The following is a 22,859-nucleotide window of genomic DNA, read 5'->3' as shown; positions in this document are numbered from 1 at the left end:
TGATGTCACCAATCACGTAGTCCAGCAATGATGTCATCAATCACGTAGTCCAGCAGTGATGTCGTCAATCACGTAGTCCAGCAATGATGTCACCAATCACGTAGTCCAGCAATGATGTCACCAATCACGTAGTCCAGCAATGATGTCATCAATCACGTAGTCTAGCAATGATGTCACCAATCACGTAGTCCAGCAATGATGTCACCAATCACGTAGTCCAGCAATGATGTCACCAATCACGTAGTCCAGCAATGATGTCGTCAATCACGTAGTCCAGCAATGATGTCGTCAATCACGTAGTCCAGCAATGATGTCGTCAATCACGTAGTCCAGCAATGATGTCGTCAATCACGTAGCCCAACAACGATGTCGTCAATCACGTAGTCCAGCAATGATGTCACCAATCACGTAGTCCAGTAATGATGTCACCAATCACGTAGTCTAGCAATGATGTCACCAATCACGTAGTCCAGCAATGATGTCACCAATCACGTAGTCCAGCAATGATGTCACCAATCACGTAGTCCAGCAATGATGTCGTCAATCACGTAGTCCAGCAATGATGTCGTCAATCACGTAGTCCAGCAATGATGTCACCAATCACGTAGTCCAGTAATGATGTCACCAATCACGTAGTCTAGCAATGATGTCACCAATCACGTAGTCCAGCAATGATGTCACCAATCACGTAGTCCAGCAATGATGTCACCAATCACGTAGTCCAGCAATGATGTCGTCAATCACGTAGTCCAGCAATGATGTCGTCAATCACGTAGCCCAACAACGATGTCGTCAATCACGTAGTCCAGCAATGATGTCGTCAATCACGTAGTCCAGCAATGATGTCGTCAATCACGTAGCCCAACAACGATGTCGTCAATCACGTAGTCCAGCAATGATGTCGTCAATCACGTAGTCCAGCAATGATGTCGTCAATCACGTAGTCCAGCAATGATGTCGTCAATCACGTAGTCCAGCAATGATGTCGTCAATCACGTAGCCCAACAACGATGTCGTCAATCACGTAGTCCAGCAATGATGTCACCAATCACGTAGTCCAGTAATGATGTCACCAATCACGTAGTCTAGCAATGATGTCACCAATCACGTAGTCCAGCAATGATGTCGTCAATCACGTAGTCCACCAATGATGTCGTCAATCACGTAGTCCAGCAATGATGTCATCAATCATGTAGACCAGCAATGATGTCGTCAATCATGTAGTCCAGCAATGATGTCATCAATCACGTAGTCCGGCAATGATGTCATCAATCATGTAGTCCAGCAATGATGTCATCAATCATGTAGACCAGCAATGCAGTTTCTCATCCATGAATGAAAGTTGCTGAATGATATTTCTCCGCTGTCAGCTGAAGGGGTGGAGATTGTTGGTGATGTCATTGACCATATATGGCCATGTCCTTATTCAGTAAGTGATGTCAGCCATCCATGCCCCGCCCCTTTCTTCATATACAGTATCAGCTGTCATCGGAGAGGATGTCTCATGGATGTTGAGCCTCGGAGGACTGACAACCAAATGCTGGACTGGAAGTTGTCATATATGTTATGATAGTAAAATGATTTTTCTACACTTGGAGAACTCCATTAGTAGTTTGGCTGAACTCCCAACATCCAACATTCAGGTGGTTATAACTAGTAATGACCTAATTATTATTATTAGAGATGAGCGAAGAAATGAAAAATTCGATTCGGCTGATTCGGCGAATTCCAGTGTGAAATTCGATTCGATGCGAATTTCTCCGCTACGAAGATGACTTATTTAAAGGGTTTCTAGGCTTCAGAGAGCCTTTAAATTAGTGCAGAACACTGTACCTTTAATTTAAATGCCCTTGGAGATGAGGAAGGAGAAGGAGAAGGAGAAGGATGAGAAGAAGGAGAAGGAGAAGGATGAGAAGAAGGAGAAGGAGAAGGGTGAGAAGAAGGAGAAGGATGAGAAGAAGGAGAAGGATGAGAAGAAGGAGAAGGAGAAGGATGAGAAGAAGGAGAAGGAGAAGGATGAGAAGAAGGAGAAGGAGAAGGATGAGAAGAAGGAGAAGGATGAGAAGAAGGAGAAGGATGAGAAGAAGGAGAATGATGAGAAGAAGGAGAAGGATGATAAGAAGAAGGCTGAGAATAAGGAGAAGGATGAGAAGAAGGAGAAGGAGAAGGATGAGAAGAAGGAGAAGGATGAGAAGAAGGAGAAGGAGAAGGATGAGAAGAAAGAGAAGGATGAGAAGGAGAAGGATGAGAAGAAGAAGGATGAGAAGAAGAAGGATGAGAAGAAGGAAAAGGATGAGAAGAAGAAGGATGAGAAGAAGGAGAAGGATGAGAAGAAGGAGAATGATGAGAAGAAGGAGAAGGATGATAAGAAGGACAAGGAAGAGAAGAAGGAGAAGGAGAAGGATGAGAAGAAGGAGAAGGATGAGAAGAAGGAGAAGGATGAGAAGAAGGAGAAGGATGAGAAGAAGGAGAAGGATGAGAAGAAGGAGAAGGAGAAGGATGAGAAGAAGGAGAAGGATGAGAAGAAGAAGGATGAGAAGAAGGATGAGAAGAAGGAGGAGAAGGATGAGAAGAAGAAGGATGAGAAGAAGGAGAAGGATGAGAAGAAGGAGAAGGAAGAGAAGAAGGAGAAGGAGAAGGATGAGAAGGAGAAGGATGAGAAGAAGGAGAAGGATGAGAAGAAGGAGAAGGAGAAGGATGAGAAGAAGGAGAAGGATGAGAAGAAGAAGGATGAGAAGAAGGATGAGAAGGATGAGAAGAAGGAGAAGGATGAGAAGAAGGAGAATGATGAGAAGAAGGAGAAGAAGGAGAAGGATGAGAAGAAGGAGAAGGATGAGAAGAAGGAGAAGGATGAGAAGAAGGAGAAGGATGAGAAGAAGGAGAAGGAGAAGGATGAGAAGAAAAAGGATGAGGAGAAGGAGAAGGATGAGAAGAAGGAGAAGGAGAAGGATGAGAAGAAGGAGAAGGATGAGAAGAAGGAGAAGGAGAAGGATGAGAAGAAGGAGAAGGAGAAGGATGAGAAGAAGGAGAAGGAGAAGGATGAGAAGAAGGAGAAGGATGAGAAGAAGGAGAAGGATGAGAAGGAGAAGGATGAGAAGGAGAAGGATGAGAAGAAGAAGGCTGAGAATAAGGAGAAGGATGAGAAGAAGGAGAAGGATGAGAAGAAGGAGAAGGATGAGAAGAAGGAGAAGGAGAAGGATGAGAAGAAAGAGAAGGATGAGAAGGAGAAGGATGAGAAGAAGAAGGATGAGAAGAAGAAGGATGAGAAGAAGGAAAAGGATGAGAAGAAGAAGGATGAGAAGAAGAAGAAGGATGAGAAGAAGGAGAATGATGAGAAGAAGGAGAAGGATGATAAGAAGGAGAAGGAAGAGAAGAAGGAGAAGGAGAAGGATGAGAAGAAGGAGAAGGATGAGAAGAAGGAGAAGGATGAGAAGAAGGAGAAGGATGAGAAGAAGGAGAAGGATGAGAAGAAGGAGAAGGAGAAGGATGAGAAGAAAAAGGATGAGGAGAAGGAGAAGGATGAGAAGAAGGAGAAGGAGAAGGATGAGAAGAAGGAGAAGGATGAGAAGAAGGAGAAGGATGAGAAGAAGGAGAAGGAGAAGGATGAGAAGAAGGAGAAGGAGAAGGATGAGAAGAAGGAGAAGGAGAAGGATGAGAAGAAGGAGAAGGATGAGAAGAAGGAGAAGGATGAGAAGGAGAAGGATGAGAAGGAGAAGGATGAGAAGAAGAAGGCTGAGAATAAGGAGAAGGATGAGAAGAAGGAGAAGGAGAAGGATGAGAAGAAGGAGAAGGATGAGAAGAAGGAGAAGGAGAAGGATGAGAAGAAAGAGAAGGATGAGAAGGAGAAGGATGAGAAGAAGAAGGATGAGAAGAAGAAGGATGAGAAGAAGGAAAAGGATGAGAAGAAGAAGGATGAGAAGAAGGAGAAGGATGAGAAGAAGGAGAATGATGAGAAGAAGGAGAAGGATGATAAGAAGGAGAAGGAAGAGAAGAAGGAGAAGGAGAAGGATGAGAAGAAGGAGAAGGATGAGAAGAAGGAGAAGGATGAGAAGAAGGAGAAGGATGAGAAGAAGGAGAAGGATGAGAAGAAGGAGAAGGAGAAGGATGAGAAGAAGGAGAAGGATGAGAAGAAGAAGGATGAGAAGAAGGATGAGAAGAAGGAGGAGAAGGATGAGAAGAAGAAGGATGAGAAGAAGGAGAAGGATGAGAAGAAGGAGAAGGAAGAGAAGAAGGAGAAGGAGAAGGATGAGAAGGAGAAGGATGAGAAGAAGGAGAAGGATGAGAAGAAGGAGAAGGATGAGAAGAAGGAGAAGGAGAAGGATGAGAAGAAGGAGAAGGATGAGAAGAAGAAGGATGAGAAGAAGGATGAGAAGGATGAGAAGAAGGAGAAGGATGAGAAGAAGGAGAATGATGAGAAGAAGGAGAAGAAGGAGAAGGATGAGAAGAAGGAGAAGGATGAGAAGAAGGAGAAGGATGAGAAGAAGGAGAAGGATGAGAAGAAGGAGAAGGAGAAGGATGAGAAGAAAAAGGATGAGGAGAAGGAGAAGGATGAGAAGAAGGAGAAGGATGAGAAGGAGAAGGAGAAGGATGAGAAGAAGGAGAAGGAGAAGGATGAGAAGAAGGAGAAGGATGAGAAGAAGGAGAAGGATGAGAAGGAGAAGGAGAAGGATGAGAAGGAGAAGGATGAGAAGAAGGAGAAGGAGAAGGATGAGAAGAAGGAGAAGGAGAAGGATGAGAAGAAGGAGAAGGATGAGAAGAAGGATGAGCAGAAGGAGAAGGATGAGAAGAAGGAGAAGGATGAGAAGAAGGAGAAGGATGAGAAGAAGGATGAGAAGAAGGATGAGAAGAAGGAGAAGGATGAGAAGAAGGACAGTTCTGTGACAGTTTCTGTCTATTTCTGACAGTTCTGGGACATTCACTCCATACAGCGGTTTCAACCGCTGTATGGAGGGAATGTCATAGAACTGTCAGAAATAGACTATTAATGACAGTTCTGGGACTGTCCTTCCATGCAGCGGTTGAAACATTGTATGTATTTGTTTCCATAAATGGATCCATTTATGGAAACAAATACATACAATGTTTCAACCGCTGCATGGAAGGACAGTCCCAGAACTGTCATTAATAGTCTATTTCTGACAGTTCCATGACATTCCCTCCATACAGCGGTTAAAACAGCTGTATGCAGTGAATGTCCCAGAACTGTCATAAATAGTCTATTTCTGATAGATCTGGGACATTCACTCCATACAGCTGTTTTAACCGCTGTATGGAGGGAATGTCATGGAACTGTCAGAAATAGACTATTAATGACAGTTCTGGGACTGTCCTTCCATGCAGCGGTTGAAACATTGTATGTATTTGTTTCCATAAATGGATCCATTTATGGAAACAAATACATACAATGTTTCAACCGCTGCATTGAAGGACAGTCCCAGAACTGTCATTAATAGTCTATTTCTGACAGTTCCATGACATTCCCTCCATACAGCGGTTAAAACAGCTGTATGCAGTGAATGTCCCAGAACTGTCATAAATAGTCTATTTCTGACAGTTCTGGGACATTCACTCCATACAGCGGTTTCCGGCAAAAAGTGTATGTGCAGAGTTCCTCTATTCTGCAGATACACTTAGAGGAGCTCTGCAGATACACTTAGAGGAGCTCTGCACATACACTTTTTTCCGGTTTGGAATTATTCTTATTTTCATCCTACTTCTTCTTCTTCTTCTTCATCCTCATCCTCATCCTCTTCTTCTTCTGAGGATGAGGATGAAGAAGAAGAAGAAGAAGAAGAAGAAGAAGTAGGATGAAAATAAGATTAATTCCAAGCCGGCAAAAAGTGTATGTGCAGAGCTCCTCTAAGTGTATCTGCAGAGCTCCTCTAAGTGTATCTGCAGAATAGAGGAACTCTGCACATACACTTTTTGCCGGCTTGGAATTATTCTTCTTTTCATCCTACTTCTTCTTCTTCTTCTTCTTCATCCTCATCCTCAGAAGAAGAGGATGAGGATGAGGATGAGGATGAGGAAGAAGAAGAAGAATGAAAAGAAGAATAATTCCAAGCCGGCAAAAAGTGTATGTGCAGAGTTCCTCTATTTCTGACAGTTCTCTCACAGCTTCTTCACATGTACAGCGGTTGAAATATCTGTATCCTAAATGGAAACTAATAGATACAAATTGTATCTATTAGTTTCCATTTAGGATACAGATGTTTCAACCGCTGTACATGTGAAGAAGCTGTGAGAGAACTGTCAGAAATAGAGGAACTCTGCACATACACTTTTTGCCGGCTTGGAATTATTCTTCTTTTCATCCTACTTCTTCTTCTTCTTCTTCTTCTTCTTCTTCTTCTTCATCCTCATCCTCATCCTCTTCTTCTGAGGATGAAGAAGAAGAAGAAGTAGGATGAAAAGAAGAATAATTCCAAGCCGGCAAAAAGTGTATGTGCAGAGTTCCTCTATTTCTGACAGTTCTCTCACAACTTCTTCACATGTACAGTGGTTGAAACATCTGTATCCTAAATGTAAACTAATAGATACAATGTTTCAACCGCTAAACATGTGTTCCTTCTGTCAGAGAACTGTCAGAAATAGCGGAGCTCACTGCAGGGACACTTTTGCCGGCTGATCGGGAAATGTTCGATTCGCGCACCCGAAGTAGGCAAAATTTCGGTTTCGACACGAATCGAATATTTCCTGAAATTCGACTCGAATTCCGGTTCGCCTAGTTCGATTCGCTCATCTCTAATTATTATTATACAGGATTTATGGCGCCAACAGTCTGCGCAGCGCTGTACAATATAAGGGGGGCGGTACTATTACAATACATTTGAGTACAGAAGGAATAGGAGGGCCCAGCCCGTGGAGCTTACAATCTAAAGGAAGGGGATACAAAAGGTGATAGCTGCGGGGGATGGTCTGGCGGATAAAGCCATGTGACTGTATTGAGACCCTGATGTGACCGGCATCCCCATCAATTTGTATCCTTGAAGCTGAAGGACAGAGAATCTCCCGCTTGCAGCCTGTTGGCCTAGAATGGTAACCAACTTCTGGATTCTGACCAAACCGCAGCTCTTCCCTTTGTCACGTTTTATTGACCCTAAAAAAGAGATTTCACATCACTTCCTGTCCTGGTGACCACACCGGAAGTACACATAAAATCCTGACAAATGTTCTGACTCTTCTCTGCTTCTTCTGAATATTTGAGTGCTGTATGTGCTCCCATTGGACCGAGCTAACAAGGTGGAACCCCTTACTATCCCCCCTAGTGTAGTCCTACGTGGTCTATTCGTCCCCTGAGACTGTCCCACCAGCTCAACAACTGGGATAAATATGAAATCCATTCTTCTCAACCAGCCTGAGTGGACTGCTAAGCTGCACTGCGGGAGAAGAAGGATGCGGTACAATGGCTGTACTGCACCACTAATAGGGAAGCACAGCAAATAAACGCATAAACATGAAGGAACACTGAATTATGTTCCATCAGCGGGTCACATGATCGGCTCCTACAATAAACGTCACCAGGTTATAAAACCCAGAGATTGTCACATTGTATCTGCTGATGTCGTATTGGAAGCCGGTAAGTTCCGTTGTCCATTGCCCACTGAACCGCTACCATTTATACGACATTAAAATGTATTTAACAGCAAAGCATTGTCATCATTTCAGATATTGGGCTCCATGCACACTGGATAAACATGGCTGGTAATAGAGCTTTCAGTAGCATTTAGACGTGTTCAGGAGCGTTAGCATTTTAGTAGCGTTCAGCGTTTTTTCTGCTGGACAAATGTTCCCAAAAAAAGACCTTAAGAGAGCGATTCACAGCAGACATCCCAAGAATATTGCTACACTGAAACAGTTTTGTGAAGAGGAGTGGTCCAAAATGACTCCAGATCGTTGTGCAGGTCTGATCTGCAACTACAGGAAACGTTTGGTTGAGATTATTGCTGCCAAAGGAGGGTCAACCAGTTATTAAGTCCAAAGGTTCACATACTTTTTCCTCCCTGCACTGTGAATGTTTACATGTTATGTGCAATGAAACCATGGCAACATCTAATGTTTGTGTAGTATTATGTTCAGCAGACTGTGTTCTTCTATTGTTGTGACTTAGATGACGTTCAGAGCACATTTTATGCCCAATTCATGCAAAACTCCACGGAATCCCAAGGGGTTCACATACTTTTTCTTGCAACTGTAGGTTCCATATTTGTCTTCCAGCCACAAAGTTAATGTAATAGCGCTTCAAATGTCTGAATGAGGCTGAGATTTCAGGAGGATTCCAAAGCTGAGTTCAGTTACTGTTTGGTACAAATGTGACCAGTTTCCCAGGAGGTAGGTACATTCCACGCCAGCTCAGAGCCAGGCATTTTTTAATGTTGGTTTTTGGTAACATCTTTGTTCCTTGTATTATCCAGTAAAATAATTCTAGCATAGTATCTGGAAACCGAAAGTTGGAATCTGTCAATTCTTATTTCAGATATTTGAACAAAAAACTACTATTGCATCATAATGTAGCCAAGACCTCGTATTAATGATCATATTTCTACACTTTGGTCAGGTGGATGGAAGACAAACCTCAAAAAGAGATGTTTTTTCAACTAAAGAGTCTTCTCTTGACATGGCCCGTTCTTCATTTGATGATCAGTATAAAGGGTGCGGGGATATCATGGAGACTGAAATTCCTCAGCTCTTCCAGACTGAGTATTCCACCAATAAGGAGTTTGCCGATGGCTGGGACACGGCAACATTTAAATGGGACAATGAGAAGAAAAGGCAAACGTTTTTACCCAAGGGATTCAAGGATGAATATGCCATTGCTTTGCTAGCATACACCATTAACGGGCCTCTTCACAAGGTCTTCAATGAAGCTGTGAGGGAGGCTGGAAGGTCTAAGGAGTATTATTTGAGAAACTTCAATTTTAAGGTCCTCCACTATTACCTGACCAAAGCTCTTCAAGTGTTAGATGTGGTGGAGACTCCAGCTTGCCATAAGGTCTTCAGAGGGATAAAAGGAATGCGATTTAAGGCAGAGAGTCAGAGTCCCATCCGGTTTGGGCAGTTCACTTCATCCTCCATGAATGACCAGAACGCACTACAGTTTGGCGAGGACACCTTCTTTAGCATCTTTACCTGCTATGGAGTCAGCATCAAGAACTTCTCTTTCTTTCCGGGTGAGGACGAAGTACTTATTCCCCCCTATGAGAAATTTAAAGTGTCCAATTTCTCCAAAGAGGGAAACAGGAACTTTATCACTTTGAAGTCTCTGGAAAAGTCAAGTGTTTATAACTGTGAGCTGGCAAAAGGTAACCCCCAGTATTTCCATTCTTTGAAATGTGATATAGTAGAGGTTTGTTACACAACATGAAATCTGTTTTATTTGATGTACATTTAAAGTCTTGCACCTTTTTGTTTCTTTATGGACCTCTACTTATTATTATACAGGATGTATGGCGCCAACAGTCTGCCCAGCGCTTTACAATATAACGGGAGACAATACAGCAACAATACAGTTCAAAACAAGAGGGATAGGAGGGCCTGATCCTGGGAGCTTACAATCTAAGAGGGAGGGCTAGTGGTACAAAAGGTAGGAAAGGAGGACACTTAGTGGAGGCCAGTGGAGGGATTGGCAGAGAGGGGTGGAGGACACTGAATGGAGGCCAGTGGAGGGATTGGCAGAGAGGGGTGGAGGACACTGAATGGAGGCCAGTGGAGGGATTGGCAGAGAGGGATAGAGGACACTGAATGGAGGCCAGAGGAGGGATTGGCAGAGGGGGGTGGAGGACACTGAATGGAGGCCAGAGGAGGGATTGGCAGAGAGGGATAGAGGACACTGAATGGAGGCCAGAGGAGGGATTGGCAGAGAGGGATGGAGGACACTGAATGGAGGTCAGTGGAGGGATTGGCAGAGAGGGGTGGAGGACACTGAATGGAGGTCAGTGGAAGGACTGGCAGAGAGGGGTGGAGGACACTGAGTGGAGGCCAGTGGAGGGATTTGCAGAGAGGGGTGGAGGACACTGAATGGAGGCCAGAGGAGGGATTGGCAGAGAGGGATAGAGGACACTGAATGGAGGCCAGAGGAGGGATTGGCAGAGAGGGATGGAGGACACTGAATGGAGGTCAGTGGAGGGATTGGCAGAGAGGGGTGGAGGACACTGAATGGAGGCCAGAGGAGGGATTGGCAGAGAGGGGTGGAGGACACTGAATGGAGGTCAGTGGAGGGATTAGCAGAGAGGGGTGGAGGACACTGAATGGAGGTCAGTGGAGGGATTGGCAGAGAGGGGTGGAGGACACTGAATGGAGGCCAGAGGAGGGATTGGCAGAGAGGGGTGGAGGACACTGAATGGAGGTCAGTGGAGGGATTAGCAGAGAGGGGTGGAGGACACTGAATGGAGGCCAGAGGAGGGATTGGCAGAGAGGGGTGGAAGATACAGAACGGTTAGTAAGGTGGATGAGTCTGGTAGCAGCATTCATGATAGACTGAAGAGGGAATAGTCTGTGATGAGGTCGGCCAATGAGGAGGGAGTTACAATAGTCAAGGTGAGAGATAACCAGGGAGGGAATAAGTTGCTTAATCGTTTCCGAGGTTAAAAACGGCTCTATCTTGGAGATGTTGCGGAGGTTGGAGATGTTGCGGAGGTTGGTGATGTTGCGGAGGTTGGAGGTGTTGCGGAGGTTGGTGATGTTGTGGAGGTTGGAGATGTTTCGGAGGTTGGCGATGTTGCGGAGGTTGGAGATGTTGCGGAGGTTGGAGGTGTTGCGGAGGTTGGTGATGTTGCGGAGGTTGGTGATGTTGCGGAGGTTGGTGATGTTGTGGAGGTTGGAGATGTTGCGGAGGTTGGAGATGTTGCGGAGGTTGGTGATGTTGCGGAGGTTGGAGATGTTTTGCGGAGGTTGGTGATGTTGCGGAGGTTGGAGATGTTGCGGAGGTTGGTGATGTTGCAGAGGTTGGTGATGTTGCGAAGGTTGGAGATGTTGCGGATGGTTGGTGATGTTGCGGAGGTTGGAGATGTTGCGGAGGTTGGAGATGTTTCGGAGGTTGGTGATGTTGCGGAGGTTGGAGATGTTGCGGAGGTTGGAGATGTTTCGGAGGTTGGTGATGTTGTGGAGGTTGGAGATGTTTCGGAGGTTGGAGATGTTGCGGAGGTTGGAGATGTTGCGGAGGTTGGTGATGTTGTGAAGGTTGGAGATGTTTCGGAGGTTGGAGGTGTTGTGGAGGTTGGAGATGTTGCGGTGGTTGGAGATGTTGCGGAGGTTGGTGATGTTGCGGAGGTTGGTGATGTTGCGGAGGTTGGAGATGTTGCGGAGGTTAGTGATGTTGCGGAGGTTGGAGATGTTGTGGAGGTTGGAGATGTTGCGGAGGTTGGAGATGTTGCGGAGGTTGGTGATGTTGCGGAGGTTGGTGATGTTGTGGAGGTTGGAGATGTTTCGGAGGTTGGAGATGTTTCGGAGGTTGGTGATGTTGTGGAGGTTGGAGATGTTTTGCGGTGGTTGGAGGTGTTGCGGAGGTTGAAGATGTTGCGGTGGTTGGAGATGTTGTGGAGGTTGGAGATGTTTTGCGGTGGTTGGAGGTGTTGCGGAGGTTGGTGATGTTGTGGAGGTTGGAGATGTTGTGGAGGTTGGAGATGTTGCGGAGGTTGGAGATGTTGCGGTGGTTGGAGGTGTTGCGGAGGTTGGTGATGTTGTGGAGGTGAAGTCTACAAGATTTGGACAGTGATTGGATTTGGGGCTGAAAGGACAGATGGGAGTCTAGGATTACACCTCTACTTTCACATTTTTATGATTCATTCTGGTTTTTGCCTGGAAATGCCTTAAGAAGTCTTTTTTTGCACAATGAAAATACATTCTTTGTATTCTTTGATACATCTTTTCCTCACATTGCGGTGCTGTGTACTGGCAGAGCTGAGTAACAGCCACACCCTCAGTACAAGTGTCCTTTCACAGACTTGGATTACAGAGAAGGAGATGATGTGAATGGTCCTGTCTGTGTTACATTGCAGAGAGCGGTTGGTCTAAGTGTAGGGCCTATTGGACTGCACGCTCATATGTACCATATGTGTCATATGTCATATGTAGGCACCCCGCGGAGCAACTGTATTAGGGACTTGGAAGAATGACTACATAGAGGTTGGTAGCACCATATCTACTATATATCTACTTACCTATTTGTGTGACTTTAAATGTTGTGGCGGAGGAGGGGTGTTCTTGGGTCATGTGGGGTTTTAGTGTTTTGTGGAAGTAGCTTGTTCAAGGCCTGTTGTAGTCTTGTGTGTCTCCATACATCTTATCTGGTACCAAGTCAGCAATGGTAGGTTACAGTGTGGATTAGATGTGACCAACTCAACTGTCATTCCTATTATTTAACTGACATATAGCCCTCAAGATTAAGCCGAGGTCCTTCCCAGAAAAAGTGATGCTAGAAAAGAAAAGAGTTTAGAGAACATCTAAAGCCACAATGTTTTAGCTTTGTAGAAAGTCTGGCAGTTTTTGGTAGCAGAGACAAAACAGAAAGTGAGAGGAAATTTCTCTAAAAATAGGTGGAAAATCTTTGTAGACAGTTTTTACCAAAACCAGTCTCCTCTGCGGAAGAGTTCCACACATCTCCTATTCCAATGACAACAGAACAATGTTGGATTTTCCATCACTTTCTATCACTTGACAATGATCCTCAGGACAAGTAGAGAGCGTGAATCTGTCCAGTGGGGTCACAGTCAGCAATAGAAACCCCACAGTGTGTCTAACCCTTCCCCCTCCATTAAAAAGATGTTGGCTTTAGATAGTTACTTGTAATTCACCCGGCAACAGTAAGAAAGCCCTTCATTGTATCAAATGAAATAAGTATTCTATGTTGGAAGCAGATCTGTTGTATAATATCTTTCTCAGCCACATTGTACTAGTGTGTCATTGTGTGTTTTTCAGAGAAAAAGTGTAAATCAAGATGGTGTCCCTTCAATTCAGGTAAGAAAGCTGCCCAAAGCAATGGATATCATCAGACAATGCCGCTGACCACGATATGTGTCCCTTCTAAGAGCAGAATGTTTCATCTGATAACAGACACCCAGTGCTGTGGGATGGACATCTATCACTTTTCCTGATGGTTGATATTAGCATTATTTTAACACATTTACCAACAGAAAGACACAAAATATGACCTCAGTGGAGAGGAGGGCTTACAGTCAGAGATGTGGGGGGACTTGTGTAATGAAAGGTTAGGGACAGGTCTGGTGGTGGTCAAATGGGGAAGGACTGGTCAATGTGGGGAATAGGAAGGATAGGACATCTGGAAGAAATGTATATGTTAAATATTGTGACACTTATATTATTTAAGTGTCTGTCTTTAGGCGTTTGAGGCAAAGTGTTCTAGTGCCAGGCTGATTTAAAACAGTGTGACTTTTATTTAATTCACACTTGGCATCAAAAATGAATACAAAAGATAAAATAAAATACAGAGTAAAATATAACAAAAGTTGTAGATTATGGAAAAAGAAATAAGCTTTGGAGAAATGTCTAATCTCTTGCCTGTTCTATGACAAGTGTTTCAGTCTTGGCAAGGAAGACAACAGGTGTATCAAGGCTTTGCAGGCCTTAAGAAAACAAAGATGTCAATGCGTGTCAGCTGTATAATGTCTTGATGTATGAGTGTGAGTGAGTGTATGTATCTCTCTATCTCTAAGGCACATCTTATATATATTTTACCAGACCAACCCACTAAACAGTTATTTCCTAATTCAGTGTTAGCTAAATAAGTAAAACCCTTATTTGTGCTTCTTCTAAACTTATACTCTTAGTGTCCATATATGTAAACCTTCTAAACTTATACTTAGTGTCCATATATGTAAACCTTCTAAACTTATATTCTTAGTGTCCATATATGTAAACCTTCTAAACTTATACTCTTAGTGTCCATATATGTAAGCCTTCTAAACTTATACTCTTAGTGTCCATATATGTAAACCTTCTAAACTTATATTCTTAGTGTCCATATATGTAAACCTTCTAAACTTATACTTAGTGTCCATATATGTAAACCTTCTAAACTTATACTTAGTGTCCATATATGTAAACCTTCTAAACTTATACTCTTAGTGTCCATATATGTAAACCTTCTAAACTTATACTTAGTGTCCATATATGTAAGCCTTCTAAACTTATACTTAGTGTCCATATATGTAAACCTTCTAAACTTATACTTAGTGTCCATATATGTAAACCTTCTAAACTTATACTTAGTGTCCATATATGTAAACCTTCTAAACTTATACTTAGTGTCCATATATGTAAACCTTCTAAACTTATACTTAGTGTCCATATATGTAAACCTTCTAAACTTATACTCTTAGTGTCCATATATGTAAACCTTCTAAACTTATACTTAGTGTCCATATATGTAAACCTTCTAAACTTATATTCTTAGTGTCCATATATGTAAACCTTCTAAACTTATATTCTTAGTGTCCATATATGTAAGCCTTCTAAACTTATACTTAGTGTCCATATATGTAAACCTTCTAAACTTATATTCTTAGTGTCCATATATGTAAACCTTCTAAACTTATACTCTTAGTGTCCATATATGTAAACCTTCTAAACTTATACTTAGTGTCCATATATGTAAACCTTCTAAACTTATACTTAGTGTCCATATATGTAAACCTTCTAAACTTATACTCTTAGTGTCCATATATGTAAACCTTCTAAACTTATACTTAGTGTCCATATATGTAAACCTTCTAAACTTATACTCTTAGTGTCCATATATGTAAACCTTCTAAACTTATACTCTTAGTGTCCATATATGTAAACCTTCTAAACTTATATTCTTAGTGTCCATATATGTAAGCCTTCTAAACTTATACTTAGTGTCCATATATGTAAACCTTCTAAACTTATACTTAGTGTCCATATATGTAAGCCTTCTAAACTTATATTCTTAGTGTCCATATATGTAAACCTTCTAAACTTATACTTAGTGTCCATATATGTAAACCTTCTAAACTTATACTCTTAGTGTCCATATATGTAAGCCTTCTAAACTTATACTTAGTGTCCATATATGTAAGCCTTCTAAACTTATACTTAGTGTCCATATATGTAAGCCTTCTAAACTTATACTTAGTGTCCATATATGTAAACCTTCTAAACTTATACTCTTAGTGTCCATATATGTAAACCTTCTAAACTTATACTCTTAGTGTCCATATATGTAAACCTTCTAAACTTATTCTTAGTGTCCATATATGTAAACCTTCTAAACTTATACTCTTAGTGTCCATATATGTAAACCTTCTAAACTTATTCTTAGTGTCCATATATGTAAACCTTCTAAACTTATATTCTTAGTGTCCATATATGTAAGCCTTCTAAACTTATACTTAGTGTCCATATATGTAAACCTTCTAAACTTATACTTAGTGTCCATATATGTAAGCCTTCTAAACTTATATTCTTAGTGTCCATATATGTAAACCTTCTAAACTTATACTCTTAGTGTCCATATATGTAAACCTTCTAAACTTATACTTAGTGTCCATATATGTAAACCTTCTAAACTTATACTCTTAGTGTCCATATATGTAAGCCTTCTAAACTTATACTTAGTGTCCATATATGTAAGCCTTCTAAACTTATACTTAGTGTCCATATATGTAAGCCTTCTAAACTTATACTTAGTGTCCATATATGTAAACCTTCTAAACTTATACTCTTAGTGTCCATATATGTAAACCTTCTAAACTTATACTTAGTGTCCATATATGTAAACCTTCTAAACTTATATTCTTAGTGTCCATATATGTAAACCTTCTAAACTTATATTCTTAGTGTCCATATATGTAAACCTTCTAAACTTATACTTAGTGTCCATATATGTAAACCTTCTAAACTTATATTCTTAGTGTCCATATATGTAAACCTTCTAAACTTATACTTAGTGTCCATATATGTAAACCTTCTAAACTTATATTCTTAGTGTCCATATATGTAAACCTTCTAAACTTATACTCTTAGTGTCCATATATGTAAACCTTCTAAACTTATATTCTTAGTGTCCATATATGTAAACCTTCTAAACTTATACTTAGTGTCCATATATGTAAACCTTCTAAACTTATACTTAGTGTCCATATATGTAAGCCTTCTAAACTTATACTTAGTGTCCATATATGTAAACCTTCTAAACTTATACTTAGTGTCCATATATGTAAACCTTCTAAACTTATACTTAGTGTTCATATATGTAAGCCTTCTAAACTTATACTTAGTGTCCATATATGTAAGCCTTCTAAACTTATACTTAGTGTCCATATATGTAAGCCTTCTAAACTTATATTCTTAGTGTGACGTTATCTGCAAACCTCTTAGACGACAGAAATACATGATACTGTTATCTGATATACAATGGCTTCACATATCTTTAGAAAGGACAATGATCACATAAATGCATATAACCAACAATAATTGATACTAAACTTATCACACACTATTCCTAACTAATAAATTGATTATATGAAATAATTATCCAACTAACTATATTATGGATTAGACATGATTTTCTTTATAAAAGACATATCCTTTCTTTGTTCTACTACATATCAATATCTTTTTACATTCCAATTTCTATTCTTAAAACTAAGCTTATGACCTGCTGACCTCTTAGACATGAATATACCATGGTTCATCTTTAACACCTGTTTTCAAAGCCATCATACACACGCAGAGTTAAAATTACTTCTCAGTGATTTTGCTGTCATTGTGAAGGATATGAAAAGATACAGACGTCTGTTTTATGCTAAATTAATTTCTACAGTATAAAATGGTGAATTTTGGAAGAAACAGGACAGGGATGACAATTCCAGAAGATGGAGTAGTCCTAGAGAAGTCTTGGAGTTATCAGTGGAGGATTGAAGAGTAGTGGATGTATGAAGTGGGGTAGTAGTGGTAGTAGAGGTAGTAGTGGTAGTAGAGGTAGTAGAGGTTGCTTTTGCTCCGATAGGAAATATCTGAGATGGAATCAAAGGGTTTTTTCATACGCCAACAGATGTTAGCACAAGGCTGTACGCACAGTCCCCGACCATCATAAGTCAGTGTGCCAAAAGACACCGTACTGTGTACATCGGGAACTGTGCAACTGGTGCTATTCTGACCACGTGCATTGCCACGTCTAATATTTCTTCATGGACACCAAGTTAGAACAAAGAGCAAATGTGAAGTTCTGCATGAAACTGGGAAAACCTGCCCACAGACGTTTGGCATGATCCAGCAAGTCTATGGCGATGCTGCTTTTGAGGTGTTTTGAGTGGCCAGCTCCCCAGTCCCCAGGCCACGGATGACCCGTCCTTTATGCCAAGGATCATTACCGGTGATGACACTTGGGTGTACGGGTTTCACACAGAATTTCAGGTTTGCTCTTAGTTCTGACTTCTACCTGTCCTTATGGAAACACGTTGAGACAATGTGCGGGGTAACAAAGACCCGCCTCTAACACGCCATATTCTGTTACATGTCAATCATTCCACATCATCAGAAATAGTAACATTTCTATATCATAGAAGACAATGACCGAGAGCCGGCAGCAGACCCTCAGTCTGAACATTTCTACCCCTCACCTTTGTCTCCTCCGAGTGTCCAGCATTCAGACTGATTTAGTTGTGTTTTATTCCCCCAGCCCCAGCGACCAGGATGAAGACCATCCGCCATATTCTTGTGCTTGTCGTCCTGTCCCAGATAGCGGGACTGATATAATACAAAGTCCATGGAGAAGGAGCCTAGTCCTTCAGAAGTGTCATCACAGGAACATCGCCCCAGCTATCATCCCTTCTACACATGGCTATCATCCCTTCTACACATGGCTATCATCCCTTCTACACATGGCTATCATCCCTTCTACACATGGCTGTCATCCCTTCTACACATGGCTATCATCCCTTCTACACATGGCTGCCATCCCTTCTACACATGGCTATCATCCCTTCTACACATGGCTATCATCCCTTCTACACATGGCTATCATCCCTTCTACACATGGCTGTCATCCCTTCTACACATGGCTATCATCCCTTCTACACATGGCTGCCATCCCTTCTACACATGGCTATCATCCCTTCTACACATGGCTATCATCCCTTCTACACATGGCTGTCATCCCTTCTACACATGGCTGTCATCCCTTCTACACATGGCTATCATCCCTTCTACACATGGCTGTCATCCCTTCTACACATGGCTGTCATCCCTTCTACACATGGCCATCATCCCTTCTACACATGGCTGTCATCCCTTCTACACATGGCTGTCATCCCTTCTACACATGGCTGTCATCCCTTCTACACATGGCATCCTTGGACTGGTCCCCCCGTGTGATATATTTGTGTCAGAGAAGAAAATGTTATTGTTGTTTATTTCATGACTAACGCAAGCAGAAGCTGCCAGGAAATGAATGTTGGAGAGATCAGAGCTGACCAGATTATGCTGCACTTCCAGAACAATCACCGTGACCCAGAAATACACGGATGCATCAGCCTGCACACCTGACATACATCCTGACAACTGACATACATCCTGACATCTGACATACATCCTGACAACTGACATACATCCTGACACCTGACATACATCCTGACACCTGACATACATCCTGACACCTGACATATATCCTGACACCTGACATACATCCTGACACCTGACATACATCCTGACAACTGACATACATCCTGACACCTGACATACATCCTGACAACTGACATACATCCTGACACCTGACATACATCCTGACACCTTACGTACATCCTGACACCTGACATACATCCTGACAACTGACGTACACTGAAAAGCTACTAAAAATTGACTAGTTTTGGACTCAACCGGAATAGAGAATTTGTATGAATGTGGATACTAAAGCATAATGATTCAAAAAAGGAAAGAAAGGTGATCAATGGCACACGAGAACTTTATTGACACAGACAAAATTAAAAATGAAACACAGAACACAAAAGATCATATCACACTCCACCGGTCCCATGTATAGATCCTCCATGTACACGGTCCCATGTATAGATCCTCCATGTACACGGTCCCATGTATAGATCCTCCATGTACACGGTCCCATGTATAGATCCTCCATGTACACGGTCCCATGTATAGATCCTCCATGTACACGGTCCCATGTATAGATCCTCCATGTACACGGTCCCATGTATAGATCCTCCATGTACACGGTCCCATGTATAGATCCTCCATGTACACGGTCCCATGTATAGATCCTCCATGTACACGGTCCCATGTATAGATCCTCCATGTACACGGTCCCATGTATAGATCCACCATGTACACGGTCCCATGTATAGATCCTGTAAGGGGAACCCATTAGTAATCGGTTGGATATTGAGGGTGACTCCCTCATGACCTACAACATGTTCTATACAATACTTCAAGTAGCATGTGACAAAGTATATACCGCATGCTCCTATACCCGACACAGACCAGCCAATTCCGTATTCCGGTTAAGTCCATAACTAGTCCATTTTTGGTAGCTTTCAATGGTTTGGTGTCTAAGGACTCCCGGTATATCTCTAGTTTGATCACATATTTAGGTACCTTGAGGCTTCTTTTGGCCTTGAAGAAGTCTTCCTTCCCCTTGAAATGTCCCTCATGTTGTCCTGTGACAACCAGAACCGTCAACGTATTTTATTGGGATTGGCTGTGATAGACCAACACAAAGTGGCACATAATTGTTGGGTCTGAAGGAGAGGCGAGTCCTCGAAACCTGTCAGCCTATTGGAAGTCTACACTCCCTATTGCGGACTGTTACTCAGTGCGGTGCTGACCCAGCTGTTCTTTCCTGATGTGCCTTGACTTTATTGTCGTTTGTGAGTACAACACATACTTTATTTCTTATTAAACATTTTTCATGGTAATGCCCTCGGCCTGAGCGCCCTCTGTGTGTTCTTTCCTCATTCAGTATATTTGGATTCCCCCGTCTATTGAGGGCAGCAAGGTGTGCATGTTCCAGGACATTCTTAATGTGGTTGTAGCATCCAGTCCATCCTCAAGCGCAGCAGCATTTGTGTTTGCACAAAGTGGAAGTGGAAGGAAAATGAGAAATGGTTTCCAACATTTGTGACCAATAAATCTGTGAAAAGTGTGGCGGCATTTGTATTCGGCCCCCTGGAGTCAATACTTTGTAGGACCCCCTTTGGCTGAAATTCCAGCTGCAAGTCTTTTTGGGGACATCTCTCTCTAGAGAGGGACATTTCTGCCCGTTCTTCTCTGCAGAATCCCTCAAGCTCTGTCAGGTTGGATGGAGAGCGTCTGGGAACAGCAATTTTCAGGTCTGGCCACAGATCCTCCATTGGATTTGGGTCTGGACTGTGACTGGGCCATTCTAACACATGAAGATGCTTTGATCGGAACCATTCCATTGTAGCTCTGGCTGGATGTTTCGGGTCGTTGTCCTGCTGGAAGGGGAACCTCCGCCCCGGTCTCAAGTCTTCTGCAGACTCTAACAGGTCTTCTTCTAAGATTGCCCTGTATTTGGCTCCATCCATCTTCCAATCAACTCTGACCAGCTTCCCTGTCCCTGCTGAAGAAAAGCATCTCCACCACATGATGCTGCCACCACCATGTTTCACGGTGGGGATGGTGTGTTCAGGGTGATGTGCAGTGTTAGTTTTCCCCCACACATAGAATTTTGCTTTTAGGCCGTAAAGTCCCATGTTGGTCTCCTCTGACCAGAGCCCCTTCTTCCATGTTTGCTGTGTCCCCCACATGGCTTCTCACAAACTGCAGATGGGACTTCTTATAGCTTTCCTCCAACAATGGCATCTTCTTGTCACTCTTCCATAAAGGCCAGATTTGTGGAGCGCACGACTAATAGTTGTCCTGAGGACAGCTTCTCCCCCCTGAGCTGCAGCTCCTCCACAGTTCCCATGGGCCTCTTGGCTGCTTCTCTGATGAATGCTCTCCTTGCCCGGTCGGTCAGTTTAGGTGGACGGCCATGTCTTGCTAGGTTTGCAGTTGGGTCTTACTCTTCCCATTTTTGTATGATGGATTGAACACAGTGCTCCGTGAGATGCTCAAAGCTTGGGAGATTGTTTCATAACCTAACCCTGCTTTAAACTTCTCCACAATTTTATCCCTGACCTATCTGGTGTGTTCCTTGGCCTTCATGTTGCTGTTTGTCCACTGATGTTCTCTAACAAACCTCTGAGGGCTTCACAGAACAGCTGGATTTATACTGAGATCACATGACACACAGGGGGACGCTATGTACTAATTAGGTGACTTCTGAAGGCAATCGGTTCCACTAGATTTTAGTTATCAGAGTAAAGGGGGCTGAATACAAATGCTGCCACAATTCTCACAGATATATTGGTCACAAATGTTGGAAACCATTTCTCATTTTCCTTCCACTTCACAATCATGTGCCACTTTGTGTCAGTCCATCACATCCAATCATAATATAATACATTGACGGTTCTGGCTGTCACATGACAACATGGGGGGCATTTAAAGGGGGAGGAAGACTTTTTCAAGGCACTGTACATCCTGACAACTAATGAGCATTCTGACAACTGAGATACATCCTGACAACTGATGAGCTTTCTGACACCTGACATACATCTTTTATCTGATATAGATCTCAACATACATCCCAATACCCAATAAATTTCCCATCACCTGAGATACATCCTGACACCTGAGATACATCCTGACACCTGAGATACATCCTGACACCTGATGAGTATCCTGACAACTGACATACATCCTGACAACTGACATACATCCTGACACCTGACATACATCCTGACACCTGATGAGTATCCTGACAACTGACATACATCCTGACACCTGAGATACATCTGACACCTGATGAGTATCCTGACAACTGACATACATCCTGACAACTGACATACATCCTGACACCTGATGAGTATCCTGACACCTGATGAGTATCCTGACACCTGACATACATCCTGACACCTGACATACATCCTGAAACCTGACATACATCCTGACACCTGAGATACATCCTGACACCTGATGAGTATCCTGACAACTGACATACATCCTGACACCTGACATACATCTGACACCTGATGAGTATCCTGACACCTGACATACATCCTGACACCTGATGAGTATCCTGACAACTGACATACATCCTGACACCTGAGATACATCTGACACCTGATGAGTATCCTGACAACTGACATACATCCTGACAACTGACATACATCCTGACACCTGATGAGTATCCTGACACCTGATGAGTATCCTGACACCTGACATACATCCTGACACCTGATGAGTATCCTGACACCTGACATACATCCTGACACCTGAGATACATCTGAACAATTGATATACAGCCTGATTTCTGATATACACCTGCTATACATTGTGCAGCGTTCACCCCTGAAGGAGCCGTTTCCTCGGGTCCCCTATTCTCAGTGGCCATGGTCTTTCATGAACAGACAAAGGTCCTGCGGGGCAGAAAACAACTGGAGCAACCAACAGTGATAAAGCTGGCCACACATGGATCAAAATTTTAGTCTATGTATGGGATCCCTGGTTGTACACGACTCGATCTATCCATTGACTTGTGTACAACCCGCCTGGTAAGGTTTTTCCTGAACGACTAATGCCACTGACTATAGCTGCCCCCCCCCCACCAGCAGAACCCCCCACCAGCAGAACCCCCCCACCAGCAGAACACAATAGCACTGTGGGAGGGATTCCCCATCAACACTAACTACCTGTTATGGTTACATTTAGGAGGGACACCGCTGAGCCTACAGGTAAGTCCCTCCAAATTGATGTCAGGAGTTCAGTCAGTGCCCATATAAATATCAGTGTGTTGTCGGGCC

The 22,859-nt window shown here is 42.7% G+C and overlaps 1 protein-coding gene across 2 annotated transcripts in view; it reads left to right on the top strand.

The window, feature by feature from the left end:
* The window catches only part of LOC149427585 (erythroblast NAD(P)(+)--arginine ADP-ribosyltransferase-like), a 40,020-nt gene extending 20,113 nt beyond the window's left edge, over positions 1 to 19,907 (top strand). For both annotated transcript variants that reach the window (XM_089667881.1, XM_089667880.1), the window contains 3 exons: positions 8,558 to 9,302; positions 12,916 to 12,954; positions 17,660 to 19,907. In XM_089667881.1, coding sequence (XP_089524007.1) covers positions 8,558 to 9,302; positions 12,916 to 12,954; positions 17,660 to 17,736 — 861 coding nt within the window. In that variant the 3' untranslated portion in view covers positions 17,737 to 19,907. The remainder of the gene's footprint in view (positions 1 to 8,557; positions 9,303 to 12,915; positions 12,955 to 17,659) is intronic.
* The last annotated feature ends 2,952 nt before the right edge of the window (positions 19,908 to 22,859 follow it).

Source organism: Staurois parvus, unplaced genomic scaffold (assembly GCF_062004578.1).
Source record: "Staurois parvus isolate SC_StPar_1 unplaced genomic scaffold, SC_StPar_1.0 ptg003642l, whole genome shotgun sequence".
In the NCBI taxonomy this organism is placed as follows: domain Eukaryota; kingdom Metazoa; phylum Chordata; class Amphibia; order Anura; family Ranidae; genus Staurois; species Staurois parvus.
Note: the sequence above shows the minus strand (reverse complement) of the source record. Positions and strands in the feature narration are given on the sequence as shown.